This window comes from Polypterus senegalus, chromosome 8 (assembly GCF_016835505.1).
Source record: "Polypterus senegalus isolate Bchr_013 chromosome 8, ASM1683550v1, whole genome shotgun sequence".
NCBI classification, from domain to species: Eukaryota; Metazoa; Chordata; class Cladistia; order Polypteriformes; family Polypteridae; genus Polypterus; species Polypterus senegalus.
Window position 1 is genome coordinate 96,132,231 of NC_053161.1, and position 14,027 is coordinate 96,146,257.

The window sequence follows — 14,027 nt, forward strand, 5'->3', positions numbered from 1 at the left end:
AGCAATTAAATTCCCATACATTTGGCCATTTCTAATAGTATTGATTGTATATTGTATCTTCTTCTTCTTTTGGCTACCCCGTTAGGGGTTGCCACAGTGGATCATCTTGTTCCATTACTTCCTGTCCTCTACATCAATTATATATTGTATAATGAGCTTAATTATTGTACAAATTTGATAATTACTATAAAGCTGGCATTACTGCTTTTTAATCAATAATAATGCCAAGGTGTCTTCACACAATTAACGTAACTCAAACCAGATAACTATTTTTTTGATATTACCAAACGCCTAATTTTGCCTTCACAACACCAGCTAGTATGTGTCTTAAAAAATATTGGAAGTGCCTGGCCAAATATGTAAATATCTTTCATATTTTAAAACAGAGCAAATGGTGTTACTTTCTTTCTTGGCCCCACAGGCACTCCTTGAAGACACAGCATGGCTTTTAGAGAAAAAAATAAAATAATAATAATAGAAAAAACAGAAACCAACAATATGGCAACAGCGCTGTGCCTGCAGGATGGCTGAATGGCATTGGAAAAATGACAGGCTGACTGTATCTAAACAGATTTTTAGGAAATCTCCGTTCAACTTCCTGGAGGCATTTAAGACATGTGAACAGATTTTCCCACGGTCTTATTTAATGCAATTAATGCATTTGGGGACAAAATTAAATAGTACTGTTCATTCCTTTTTAGCAATTCTTTCATTCTTTGTCAGCAAAATCAATACTATCCACTCGGGTATTGTTAGGTACTTCCAGTTGTTATGACATGATATTGTTTTGGAATCCTTTGATGTGGTTTCACTTTCACAGCAAAAAAGTACCATTGACACACTTAGACCTACTTTTTGTGCTCTTGATGTTGTTCCATCACGCCTCTTACTGGAAGCTTTTGATATTTTGGGTCCAGCATTATTGGCTATTAAAAATGGTTCTGTTAGTGAGGGGGCTGTGCCTTCTTTTTTTAAACATGCAACCATGCCTTGATTTTCACCCCAATTTCCCAACTGTCATTTTTGGCTAAAATATTAGGAGGAATTATTTATAATCAATCGGTTGATCATCTTAATACCAATAGTTTATTTGAGATCTACCAATCTGGCTTTAGGCATTTTCATGGTGTTGAGACAGCCCTCCTGAAAGTATTTAATGACATCTCTCTTATTAGTGACTCAGGTGGGGCAGCAGTCCTTATCCTCCCAGAACTATCAGCAGCTTTTGATAATCTGACCATGAGAACTTGCTGTTGCGGTTTCAGCATCTGGCGGGGCTTAAAGGGGCTGCTGTTAACTGGTTTAGGTGATTACTTACTGATATTTATGTTTCAGTGACTTTCAGTTCCTTTTTTTCATCTACTACTCCTGTTAAATGTAGCATTCTTCAGGGATCCATTCTGGGCTATATTTTATTTTCTATTTATCATCATCCTAAAGGAGCTATTTTTTAGGAAGTTTAATATTTCTTTTCATTTTTATGCTGATGACACACAAGTCTATATTCCTGTATGTAACTGCAATGAATCAGCTACACAATTGTCTTGTAGAACTAAGATCCTGGATGGCTGACAATTTTCTTGGTCTTTAATCAAAATGAAACAGAAGTACGGATAGCTGGTCTTCCTGCCAAAGCTGAATTTGGGACGTTTGAAAACCTCATGTTAAGAATCTTGGGGTTATTTTTAATAGTAACCTCTCTTTTGAGAAAGAGATAAATTCTGTGGTCAGGAGTTGTGTTTTCCAGCTTCAACTTTTAGGCAAGGTTAAGACTTATTTATCTGTTGGGAATCTTTAAAAGGTTATGCATGCTTTCATCTTTCCTTGCCTTGATTACTGTAACTCATTGTATTCTGGGATCAGCAAATCCCTGATATGCAGTTGTAGTTAGTCCAGAATGCTGCTGCCCATTTTTGACTTAGGCCAAGAAAGTTTGATTCTGTTTCTCCAATTTTAGCCTCTTTACACTGGCTACCTGTTAGTTTCAGAATTGATTTTAAAATTTTGCTGCTGGTTTTTGAATAAATACATAGGTATGCTCTCACTTATTTATCTGAATTGTTTGGTACACACTAGCCATCCAGAGCTTAGATTTAACGGTCAGTTTTCTCTTGTTGTTCCTTGTACTAAGTACAAAACTAAGGGGGACCGGGCTTTTGCAGCTGCTCCAACTCATCTGTAGAATTCATTACCTTATTAGATTAAGGAGTCACCTTCATTGAACTGTTTAAAATGACGTTGAAGGCACATTCTATTTACTAGCTTTACGTGACCTTCAGTGATACTGATGGTTCCTTCCTTATAGTCATTTGTTTGTTTCAATTTACTTCTGGTTTGTATCATGATTTTATTGTATTTTATTATATTTATTTTATTTATGTTTATTGTATATTTTATTGTAAAGCGGTTTGGCTACAGCCCTTCTGATGTTGTTTTAAATGTGTTCTATAAATAAATTGACATTGACAACTATGTTGAAAAAAGCTGCTACATTTTGTCTATTTATAATTTTAAAACAGTGCCTCAAAGCTAGGGAGGCACAGTGGCTATTACTGCTACTTCATGAATCTGAAATTTTGGATTCAAACCATGCATATGGATATTATCTGTATGGAATCTGCATGTTCTCCTTGTTCTTCAAAGTTTTTGTACAGGTACTTTAGCCTCCCTCCCTATCATAAGAGAAAAAACTGAATGCTTTGTCTAAGTCAGAAAGTATATATATTTTAAATGATTATCAATGAGTGTCCATTACAGATGAAATTGAGGCTCATTGTGCTGCCATTAGGAAGGACAGAGAAGCTCCAGGGAAAGAGAGACCTACTGTTAAAGATGATGTCACTTTGATCTCATACAGAGAGAAAACTGAAGAACCCCAAATGAAAAAGGAGAACCTAAGCTAGCAACAAATACAGTATACTCTTCGAGGTTACTTGACCCAAAGGAATATCTATCAAGTCTGAAGAGCAACTTAACATTTTAGCTTTCTTAATATAATATAATTCATATAGGATTCTCTTGACTGCTGTATATGTAATTCTGTAAAGCCGAATATTACAGACATTAAAGGAATATCATATTGAATTCTGACTCAAAATCAAAATTAGTTTAAACATACACACATTAAAAGACTTGAGTGACTGGGAAGACAACAAGCTCTTACCTAGCTAAAGATGCATTAGTGCAAAACAAAGACTAGAACGTGTTAAATGGACAAAAGACTTAATGACAGAGTCAAAAGCAGGTATTATGTTCAACTTGCACACTTAATGTAGAATATAAGCAGTTAATGATTAATTGAAAGGTTCATTACATGAGTTGCCTTGAAAGCTTGCATATATCCTTTTTAGTTGGCCAATAAAAGGTGTCATTTTGCTTAACTTCTCACTATAACCTTTATAGGGAAATGATCCATTATATATTTTCAGAGTTACAGTATATGTTTTTAATGCAGATGCATGTTACTTCATAAATGCAATAAAACATATTAAAATGATTTTAGTTACTGTATTTAAGTGTTAAGGTACAATTTTTCAAATTTTTTGACTGCCAGTCTTAGCTTCCAAATGTAAAATATTTAACATACAGTAAATCTAAATATATATTTTTGACATAAAGCAGATAGATAGATAGATAGATAGATAGATAGATAGATAGATAGATAGATACTCCAGCAGCAGCATACTGATGATAAAAAAAGTATATAGCAGTCACACATTCTGTATTATGTGGGTGATAAATATGAAGGAAATGTCAGCTGAAAATATGATGAAAGATTAGCATATCCATGTGTTAAATATAAAAATGAACTATAATTAAAATATTTCAGACTTTTTAAGAGCTCCTTTACTCAGAAATAAATTGATAGATAGAAAAGGTGGTTGCTAAAAGGTGAAACAGATACAATGATATCTTCTTGAAGAACACAAACTACTAGTGTAGTACAACCTCAGGCACTTAAAATACAACTAAACAGCTCATCAAGCATATAGGGATCCCTATATTTAATTATTTCAAATAATTACATAAGTAAAGAAACAGTTTTCCTGTATCGTCACTTGGCACTTCTTAAAAGCACATCCATTATACACGTGAAAGAATGTGGGTCTGGTATGGTGCTGCACCTTAAAGACAAGCATTAATTGAAGGCTATAAAATGACCAGATGTGAGTAAATGCGGGTGACTGAAGTGTTCATTCCATGTTAGATTTTTGATAACTTCCTCCGATTGTATTGAGTCCATTTTCCATACTACTGCTACTCCAATAGCCATGCAATATTGAAAGCAGGATAGACTGATTTTTACAGAGTAATCCTAGGAAATGTATAAATTCATGAAGTGTAATTGTTTAATAATTAAATCACACTGATCACAACAGACAGGCGAGGTGAGGCAGGTTGGCTGGCACTGACTAGCAAATGTATTCCTGTGTCGTTCAGAACCCAATTGCAGAGAACTAGAGAGAGAAGAATGCTTGCAGTCAAAAAGAATTATGAGAATATTTGAAGGAAAAATTGAGCTTGTAATTTTCAAAGACTGTAAGAAAGCACCACATGAACCACTCTACAGAAATATAAGCAAGGAATTCTTGTTAAAGCTGAGTGTCTTTTTTTCTTTTTATTAAACTTATTTTTCTCAATAGAACTGTGAATGTAACTTTTGTTGTGGCTATTTATTTTTATAAAGTGGGGACTTTACTTGAGCACATTTTAGTTTTAATTACTGTAGATTATATGCACAGTAATGTTGCTTTTCTAAAATTATTCATTGGTCTTTGTTATTATTGTAGCTTTATAATTCGAATGAATCCGAATTTTGAACATGAAAACACAAATAGCAAGACCTAAAATATGCTATAATTTACTGTATTTTAAAAGAAGATGTTTCATTTATGGCACTGCAAAAAGGAACTGAGTGAGTCCATCAAAAAGTGCTATCCTGAAAACAAGCATAAAATAATAAATTGTTGAATACATTATTAAACACAGAGTGCTATGCCTGGTGTGATTTTGAATGACTTACACAGGTAATAATGGAATTTTGGATCTTAAGTCAAAAATAACAGGCCAAATTCATAAACCAAGAAATGAAAAGTCGCTAATACCAAAGGCAAAACAAGATTCAAAAATTAGACTGAAAATCAAGAATGCATTAAGAATGTTTTTAGTTAAGTATCCACAATCTTGGACATGGAGCCTATTGAGACACAGGATTCTAACTTAAAATGATGCAGCTTCTATCATGTGTCAGGGATGCCAGGGGCCATGACCCGGCCGGGACGCCAGGAGGGACCGGAAAAGGGTCAGAGCCCAGCCTGGATCACGTGGGGTTTGCCTTCCGGGTTGCTTTGGGGGCCACGGGTCAAGGGCATGGAAGCCTTTCCCTGTATGGGCCCGTGGTCACCACCAGGAGGCACCCCAGTGCCTTGGGGACCTGTTACCTGGTGTGGCGGAAGTGCTGGGGGGAAGATTTATGACGGCGCCCGGAGAGCAGCCGGGAGGACAGCCGGCACTTCCGCCACACTGGGGCGTGGCCAGAAGAAGATTGCCGGGAACACCTGGGGCTCATCCGGGTCCTCTATAAAAGGGGCCGTCTCCATTCATTCGAGGCTAGAGTCGGGTGGAAGAAGGACGAGGCAAGAGGAGCTGTGGAGGCGGCCCGAAGACAAGGCATTGTGGCCAGGATTGTGACTGTTTGGGGTTTGTTTGTGCACGTGACTGAGGTCTGAGTGACTATTGGCTGGTGTCTTAGTGACCTATTATTGTAAATATTGTGTATAATAAACGTGTGGTGGTGTTATAACAAGATGTCCGCCTGTCTGTGTCCGGGTCAAGTTCACACATGTAATAAATGAAATCCACTTCTTAGTAGCAGAACCCACATGTAAAAAAAATACAAAAAAATTAAAATTAACTTTGGTGACCCCCATGACCCTGTGGTCGGATTCAGCGGGTTGGAAAATGGATGGATGGATGATCATTAAGTATGGAAAGAAAATAATGATAATTTTGAAATCTTTTCAATTTCAATAGCCCTAAATCATTCAAAGATTTCCTTAAGGATGGCTATAAGACAAAGACCCTGCCTCCATTTGGCAAATCTAACCATGCTGCCATCTTGCTTATGCCCAGATACAAACAAAAATTAAAGTGGGAATCTCCAGTCACGCATGAGGTTGCACGTTAGACAGGCCAATCAGAGACTATTCTCCAGGATGCAGCTAGTTTTACTGACTGGGCATTATTCAAGTGCAGCTCTGATGATGGTATCAGGGTGTCTATGAGAGGTTTCTCAGAAATGAAACTTTTGCCTAATTCCAAAGGGATTTTTTTTTTCTTCTTCAATAAAACAGTATTAAAACTTGCTCTTCCTCTAATCATGCCATGACCTAATGGCCTTCAAAACTAGGTAAATACTTGGAAAACAAACTTTACTCTGGACAACTACACAGTAACAGATGCAGACAAAAGAAAGATTTTCATTTTAATTACAAATACAAGATGGGTGACACTGACCTAAAATGGATTAGCTCATCCTCCAGGCAATTTGTAAAATTATTTAAAAAGCAAAGAAAACAAGTTTAGTGAATTTTTTAGACTTCTGGATATACATTTTGGGATATTATTATTAGGTTATGCACCATTAAATAAATCTGGTTTACTATGTGCTGTTATCATCATCACACTATAAAAAAGACGTGATAATTGGACATGTGCAGGAATGAAGAATCTAATGTTGCATAAGATTAAATCATTTGTCCTAATCTGACAAGCTAAGGGAATTAGGCTTTAGTCTTGAGCAAAGTCCAGACCTTCAAAATTCTGAAAGATTACAAAAACGCTGATCCAAGAGAATTCTTTCAGTTAATTGATGAATAATGTACTGTACCTGTGTGCATTCAAGACAGAAGTTAGAAATCACTTCATAAAGCAAAGGATTTTAAGAATCTAGGACACACATCTAAGTCATGTAGCTGAGAAGAAAACATGGACAATTTTTATAAAGTATCTGGATGAGATAATCACAATAATACATTTTATTTAAATGCTGCCTTTATCATGCTTATTGAGGGAATCTTCACTATCAGCTAACTGTACAAGCACAATGAAGGGAATGTTACAGTCTGTTTGGTAAAATGACTTCTTTCTAAATGTTTTTACCTTGCTACTGTGCCGTTTCTTGCTGACTGAAGGAGAACCAGGCTGACCAGGACTGGGAACAGCACTTGAGGCTGCAGAAGTGGTACCAGAGTGAATATGCCCCCCTTTTTCTGTTCCTGATATGACAGAAGAAGGTGTCTGCTGCTGAGAAACCTTTTGTAATTCAGCTGCCAGCTGCTTGGGATCAACCCCTGGAGACCTCTGAATTTCTCCTAGAAATAGATAAAGTACACAGTATAAAAAGCCATTTTCTTATGCCATGTTAATTTTTATGGTTAATACTTAATATAAGTTTGGGTCTTAGCCATACCAATACTGAGGAAGGTTGTCAAACCCTCATTAGTTTAACCTTTTATGGTCTTATGTATTTCTACTATACTAGTCATGAGTATTCTTACTCCATTTTGTCTTCATAAATTAAACTATTTAGCCAGTTACCAAGGAGTAGAAAGCCAGAGCACAAGTCAGAAAATAGCTCTGGATGAGGCAACTGTTCAGCACAGAGTACTCTAATGCAAAACACAACACTAACACATAGGGGCAATTTAGTGTGGCTAGTGAACATAAAATGCCTACCTTTTAGTAGAAAGGAAAGGACCCAGAACATCTGATAAAAACCTGTGTGAAAGACTTGTAAAATCCAAAATGACAGCTATCTGATAAAGATTCAAACATGGCCTCTTTAGATTTGAGGCTACAGTGCTAATCACTGGACAATAAAGCAAACACCCATCACTTTTTTATTGTACATATATGAGTCACTTTATTATCAGAGCACAATGCTTTATATATATTTCATGAAACTGGAGCACAGACTCATTAACTGAATTATGCAGTTTCACAATGAGCAACTGGACTAGCAAACTAGCAGTATAAAGTCAATGCCACTGTATTCAATATCCATGAAAAGGTTTTGCATTAGTATTTGGAATCACATAGACTGCTTTGGTTAAAAAAAAAACAACTAAAATTTAAATCTATGTTTAGGTATGTTCTTTTAGGATTTTACAACAAGCCAGGAAGTATGGATTTAATGGATAAGGCATCATCTGGTTCAATACTGTCACCTTCTGTGTAAGACAGTAAGTATAAGTTGACTGCACTCTAACTGCAATAGATTATCTATCTATCTATCTATCTATCTATCTATCTATCTATCTATCTATCTATCTATCTATGGCAGACTTTACAGAAAAGCATCATATAATAAGAATGTATCTTTGAAATAAAAATAGATCTTTAATAATGACCCATGAGATACAGTGCTAGATTGTTATTAAAGGCAGCATGTTCTAAAATCTGGTTAGACTTAATTAACAAATTAACAATAATTACCAAATGTGTAATCAACTAACCATACGTCTATGTAATAGTGACGACAAAACTTTAACAAATACTCATTAGGCACAGTATGACAGTTTGAGAACATTGAAATTAAACAGTTACTAACTGTGACGCACCAGATTTTATTTGTTCTTGGATATCCAGATGTTGTGGATTTTCTGAGTCAGACAGCATATTCACGTCCCTTAAAAAGACAGAAAACAACTTAACAAAAAACTACCTCATTTCTTTATGGTTCATGTAAGTATGAAAATATGACGTGTGATTAATGAAATCATTAATTTTACAATTGAAGGCTCAAAAGCAAAGGTACAGATGTGGGAATCATTAATATACAGGATGTCCAGTAAGTTTTGAAGAAGAAATAACTAATTCATACACACAAATATACTGTATATTAATATATATATGGACACACACACAAACGTATTAGCCTAAAGTGGAAATGCTTTCAAAAATAATGTCACACATACAAAGTAGTTTTTTTATTATTTGACATATTTCCTAGGAAGTTTAATAAATATAATAAATATAAATTATGTCAATATTTAGTGTGAGCATCCCAGCAGTTCTCTTAGGTCCACTTGCACACAGTTTCTGAGAGCATTCCCTAGGTAGGTTGTTGCAAGCCTCTAGGAAAACAACTGCAGACTCTGGCTATCTTACTTGCTTCAGTATCTGCCAGTTATGCAGGGATGCCAGTAATGTTTCATTATTGCTTAAAGACATACATCCTTGAACCATTCTACAGCCCTTTGATGGACAAACTGCCTTCTACTGGAGTCAAAAACTTGAAATTTTGACTCATTAGTGCAGAACACCTGCTTCTATTTTTTTGCACTCCAGTCTTTGTTATTAGGTGATGTAAGCTGTTTGGTATTTATTCCACTTCAGAATAATGCCCTTTGGTCACAACACTTCCATGAAGACCACTTCTGATAAGATTTCTCCTGAATGTAAATGGGTATGCCATGGTCTCACTGGTTTCTGCCACTTCTGAGCTGGTAATGGTGCTAGAAATGTCCAATTTCAATGGGAAGTAAACTTGATGTACTTCTTGTTCTTGTTGCACTCAGTTACTCTGACCAACCATTGCTCTTCCAAGTCCTCAGGATTGTTTGTTTGTACTTCAGTAGAGCTTGGTCAACACATCTAGAAACACCTGATCTGCTACTAACTTTCTGCTTGCAAGATACCTTCACCTATCTTATATCTTGTTGCTATGTTCACTTCTGCCCTAGTTCAAGATTTGCAGGTCAAAATGCCACATCTGCAACCTCACCTTTTTAGAATGACTGGCACATGCCCAGTTTTATTCACTTAATCCTATTAGCTTAGCATACACATGATGTCATTGATCATTAGTACCTGTTTGTTGAATTTGCTTAGTCAAGCACTGGTCTATATGCCTATAAAGATCTCAGTTTTTTCTCAAACATCATCATTTCATATGTTAGTTTTGCAAAAGAAATCTTGTGATCTCTGAAACGTGCAAGTTTCTTTAGAGATACATATGAAATACATGTATAAAACAAATATTTTTGTGAACTGGCTTAACTGCCTAATATTTTTGCACAGTTCTGTACATATCTTTCCACCTCAAGATGTCTTGGATTAAGGAAGATCGAGTCCTTGTAACTGCAGACTTAACAGACTGTATCCAGACCAAAAGTCAACAACACAGAGGTGCCATTTTTTTTTGTTTTACTTATGAGTCCACATTTTTTCATTATTAACTAGATATATGCCTTTCGATTAGAAAATAAAGTAAAAAAAAATGCTAAAAGTTAATGCTTGAAAAAATAAAAGGAGACCAATGACAAAACATCATTGGTTTGAATGTATCCCAGAATTTCTAAAGTAAAGATTATTGTTTCAAAATAAAATTCATTCAATATAAAAAAAGGTGCATTGCAGAATTCTTGAAACTCATGCAGCAATATACTGTACATATTTATGCAATTTGGCATTACTTTACATCTGTGGAACTGCTGTTCAGCAAAGATTCTGGCAAGTAAGAACGTCTTCACATTTATTAATATACCCACAGCAGATTGTAATTTTATGCTATTTTTCTTTTTAAATACTGGTTGCTATGTAAAGAAATTCAAATTAGTTCTAAGTTTATACATATAGAGTTGGCAAAGTTGGATGAGTTTAAATACGTAGTATTAAGGGGACTGTGGAAGAGAGGTGAAGAAGAGAGTGCAGGAAGGGTGGAGAAGAGTGTCAGGAGTGATTTGTGACAGACGGGTATCAGCAAGAGTGAAAGGGAAGGTTTACAAGATGGTAGTGAGACCAGCTATGACATATGAGTTGGACACGGTAACGCTAGCTAAAAAAACAGGAGACAGAGCTGGAGGTGGCAGAGTTAAAGATGTTAATTTTTGCAGTGGGTGTGACAAGGATGGATAGGATTAGAAATGAGTACATTAGAGGGTCGGCTCAGGATCGACGGTTTGGAGACAAAGTCAGAGAGGTGAGATTGTGTAGGTTTGAACATGTGCAGATTAGAGATGCTGGGTATATTGGGAGAAGAATGTTAAGGATGGAGCTGCCAGGTAAGAAGAAAAGAGGAAGGCCAAAGAGAATGTTTATGGATGTGGTGAGAGAGGACATGCAGGTGATGGATGTAACAGAACAAGATGCAGAGGACAGAAAAATATGGAAGAAGATGATCCGCTGTGGCCACTCCTAACGGGAACAGCCAAGAGAAGAAGAAGTTATAAGTATATTAATACTGTATATTGCATACATACTTATCTTCAAGCTCATGCAATATATTTATAAATTTAGATGATTGTTTTTTGTCATTTAAATACTAATAAATGCATTGGGATTATGTAATAAACCTAAATAACTATATGTTTTATCTCTTGTAAGTTTTCAATATTTGGTGATCATTAAAGAGCAATGAAAAAACTAAATGGTCAAAGGAAGATGGAGAAAAACTCACAGTCTTACACATATTTCAACTTCCCCACATTGTTGACTGACAATACTTTGAACTTCTTCATAGGTTTTACCGGTGAGAGTGAACCCATTCCATTCCAAGACCTGCATACCTGGAACAAATCATTTGCCAAAAATTAATATTTTGGAATTCATCTTGGCCATCAAATTATGATTTAAAATTCATACCACTCAAGGTCATTTTCAACATTTTCAAACAGAACAATGTAATTTAATTTATTGTGACTGATGTTACATTTTAGAGTCTCTTTTCCTGCCAGTAGAAGTTCTCCTAAGACACGTACAGTAACTGGAGTACAGCAGTAGCTAAACATAAATGTTGAGTAACATGATGGATTGCGTGATACTAAACAAACATAGCAAAAATTGTACGAAAATATTCATTTCAGGATACAAAATTCAGATTAATGAATTAAATTAATGCAAAACACTGATCAAGCTGATAGAGGATTTAGAATTTGCAGATTATGTTAATTAAATATTGAATGTTCCAAAGTTAAATTCATCAGAGCCACAGCAACAAAATATATAAATATGGATACTTTAATTTTGTTTTATATAAAAATAATATGCATTAATGTTACCAAAAAAATAAGCGAAAAAAAAAATAAATCAATATATGATGATCTTTACTACAAGAAAGTTTGGCAACAGACCCACAGCAGGTTGAAATAAACTTGCATGCACAAAAGAATATCATAATGTTGTAAGTCATTTATAAAATATAAATATTAAACATCGTAAATCATAATAAATGGATGCACTGTATAATAATCCTTACTGCATGCCAGTTTGGCAACAAATCTACAGCAGGTAGGAATAAACTTGCATTCTCATGAGAATATAGTTGCATAACATTGTAAAATGTTTAAAAATGTTGAAAGAGCAAGCTTTTACTTTGTATGAGAAAAGCACACATTTTTAACTATTTTCAAAAAAGGAATCACAGCAATCACCACCCTGTAAAACCACTTACACACCATTTACACCAGTGGAACTGAGTCTTCAGATATGGCTTTTATTTAAGATGATAATCATGAGCTGTGATACATAATAAAACAAGAACGATAATTTTATAATAGAAAACATAACTAAAGTAAACATATTCATTTAAAACATTAACAGATTTTGTAAATCTATAAAATACAAAGTATGATGATGAACATTTGGTATAGATTCACTTGAAAGTTACTATATGATGCTATTACTCATAGCAAACTACATTTCCCTGTATATTTACTTGAAAATTATTTTGTCTTCTACTCATTGCTCACTGAAACTCACCTTCACCATATTTTGGTTATAATACTACTGAGCAGCAACAAATACTGTGATATCAAAGAAACCACTTTCTTAAGTAATACTCAAAGGACTAACTTATTCATTTTACCACTGCTATGAACAAGTCAAATTACCTTTTGAACAACAACATTAACATTATTATTATGAATCCACTGAGTACACATTTACAAACATGAAGGAGAAAATGTTTAAACTTTGTCAATGCTGAAACTATAATTTGATATCAGATTTAATTTTAATTTGATATACAGAAATACAATTATACATAACATGATCTAAAAAAGCAGCTTCTGAAAAATAGTAGTCTGGGATAAAAAAACAGAGTTCAGTAATACCGTAACACAATAGGTGAACAGCAGGGGTTACTTGCTGTTATATATATAACCAGTAAAAGCACACTGTATGATAACGTGCAGTGAATACACTTGACTTGAGCATTCCTACTTTTCAGACTCTTTCTCTGTTATGTTTAGCATTCATTTGCTCAGAGGTTGATGCGCTTGCTGCTTCCTCAGCAGCTCTTTTTTTCTCCACTCTAGAGGCCCGCTTCTCTTCTTTTGTCAGCATCTTTTCGCGTTAAAATTGATTAAGTCAGTGTTTGTGCTTAGTACATTTTCTTTAATTTTTTACTTAAGCTAGCACTTAAGTCTTCAATCTACCTCAAGAATGATTTAAGATATGAAGAGGTAGAGGAAGTGACGGCGAAGGTGGTAGGGATGAGAATGGTGCCCGTACGCATGTGCCACATGGCTGCTGCCGAGAGTTGATTCTACAATAAAATAAAAATAAAAAGAGTAACAACCTTGGAGGTCAATCATCACCCCGAAAGTGGACAGTGGATGTCACATAGTACATGTGTACCAAATTTCAGGTCAATAGGTCAAACAGTTTGCGAGCTACAGGTGATTTAAAATCCTAGACAGACAAACAAACAGCCATAGTAGTGTATTATATATAAAGATAATTTACTGTAATTAAAATTATTAGAACATGCACCTAGCTTACTCTGGGCATCTAAAACTACATGAATGTAACGCGCCATACACATTAAAGACTATCACAGTCTCTGACATAGAATTCTCTCCTTGACATAGCTGTAGCTAGGTTCAAGTTTTTTTAACTAGACCCTACTTGTTTCTCATCTCACACGTGTGCACATGTACCTTCAAATATCCATTATTTAGAATCGAATAAATTGAATTAGATTTCAACTGAATCCAAGGATCAGGAACCTGCTCATTGTGGGA

At 35.1% G+C, this 14,027-nt stretch overlaps 1 protein-coding gene across 5 annotated transcripts in view; it reads right to left on the bottom strand.

Annotated features, from left to right (window-relative positions):
• Positions 1-14,027, bottom strand: part of LOC120534140 (protein piccolo-like) — a 215,814-nt gene that overhangs the window by 114,709 nt on the left and 87,078 nt on the right. For all 5 annotated transcript variants that reach the window (XM_039761466.1, XM_039761467.1, XM_039761468.1 and 2 more), the window contains 3 exons: positions 11,462-11,570; positions 8,622-8,689; positions 7,162-7,373 (listed from right to left, as the gene is read on the bottom strand). In XM_039761466.1, the coding sequence (XP_039617400.1) occupies positions 7,162-7,373; positions 8,622-8,689; positions 11,462-11,570 (389 nt within the window). The remainder of the gene's footprint in view (positions 1-7,161; positions 7,374-8,621; positions 8,690-11,461; positions 11,571-14,027) is intronic.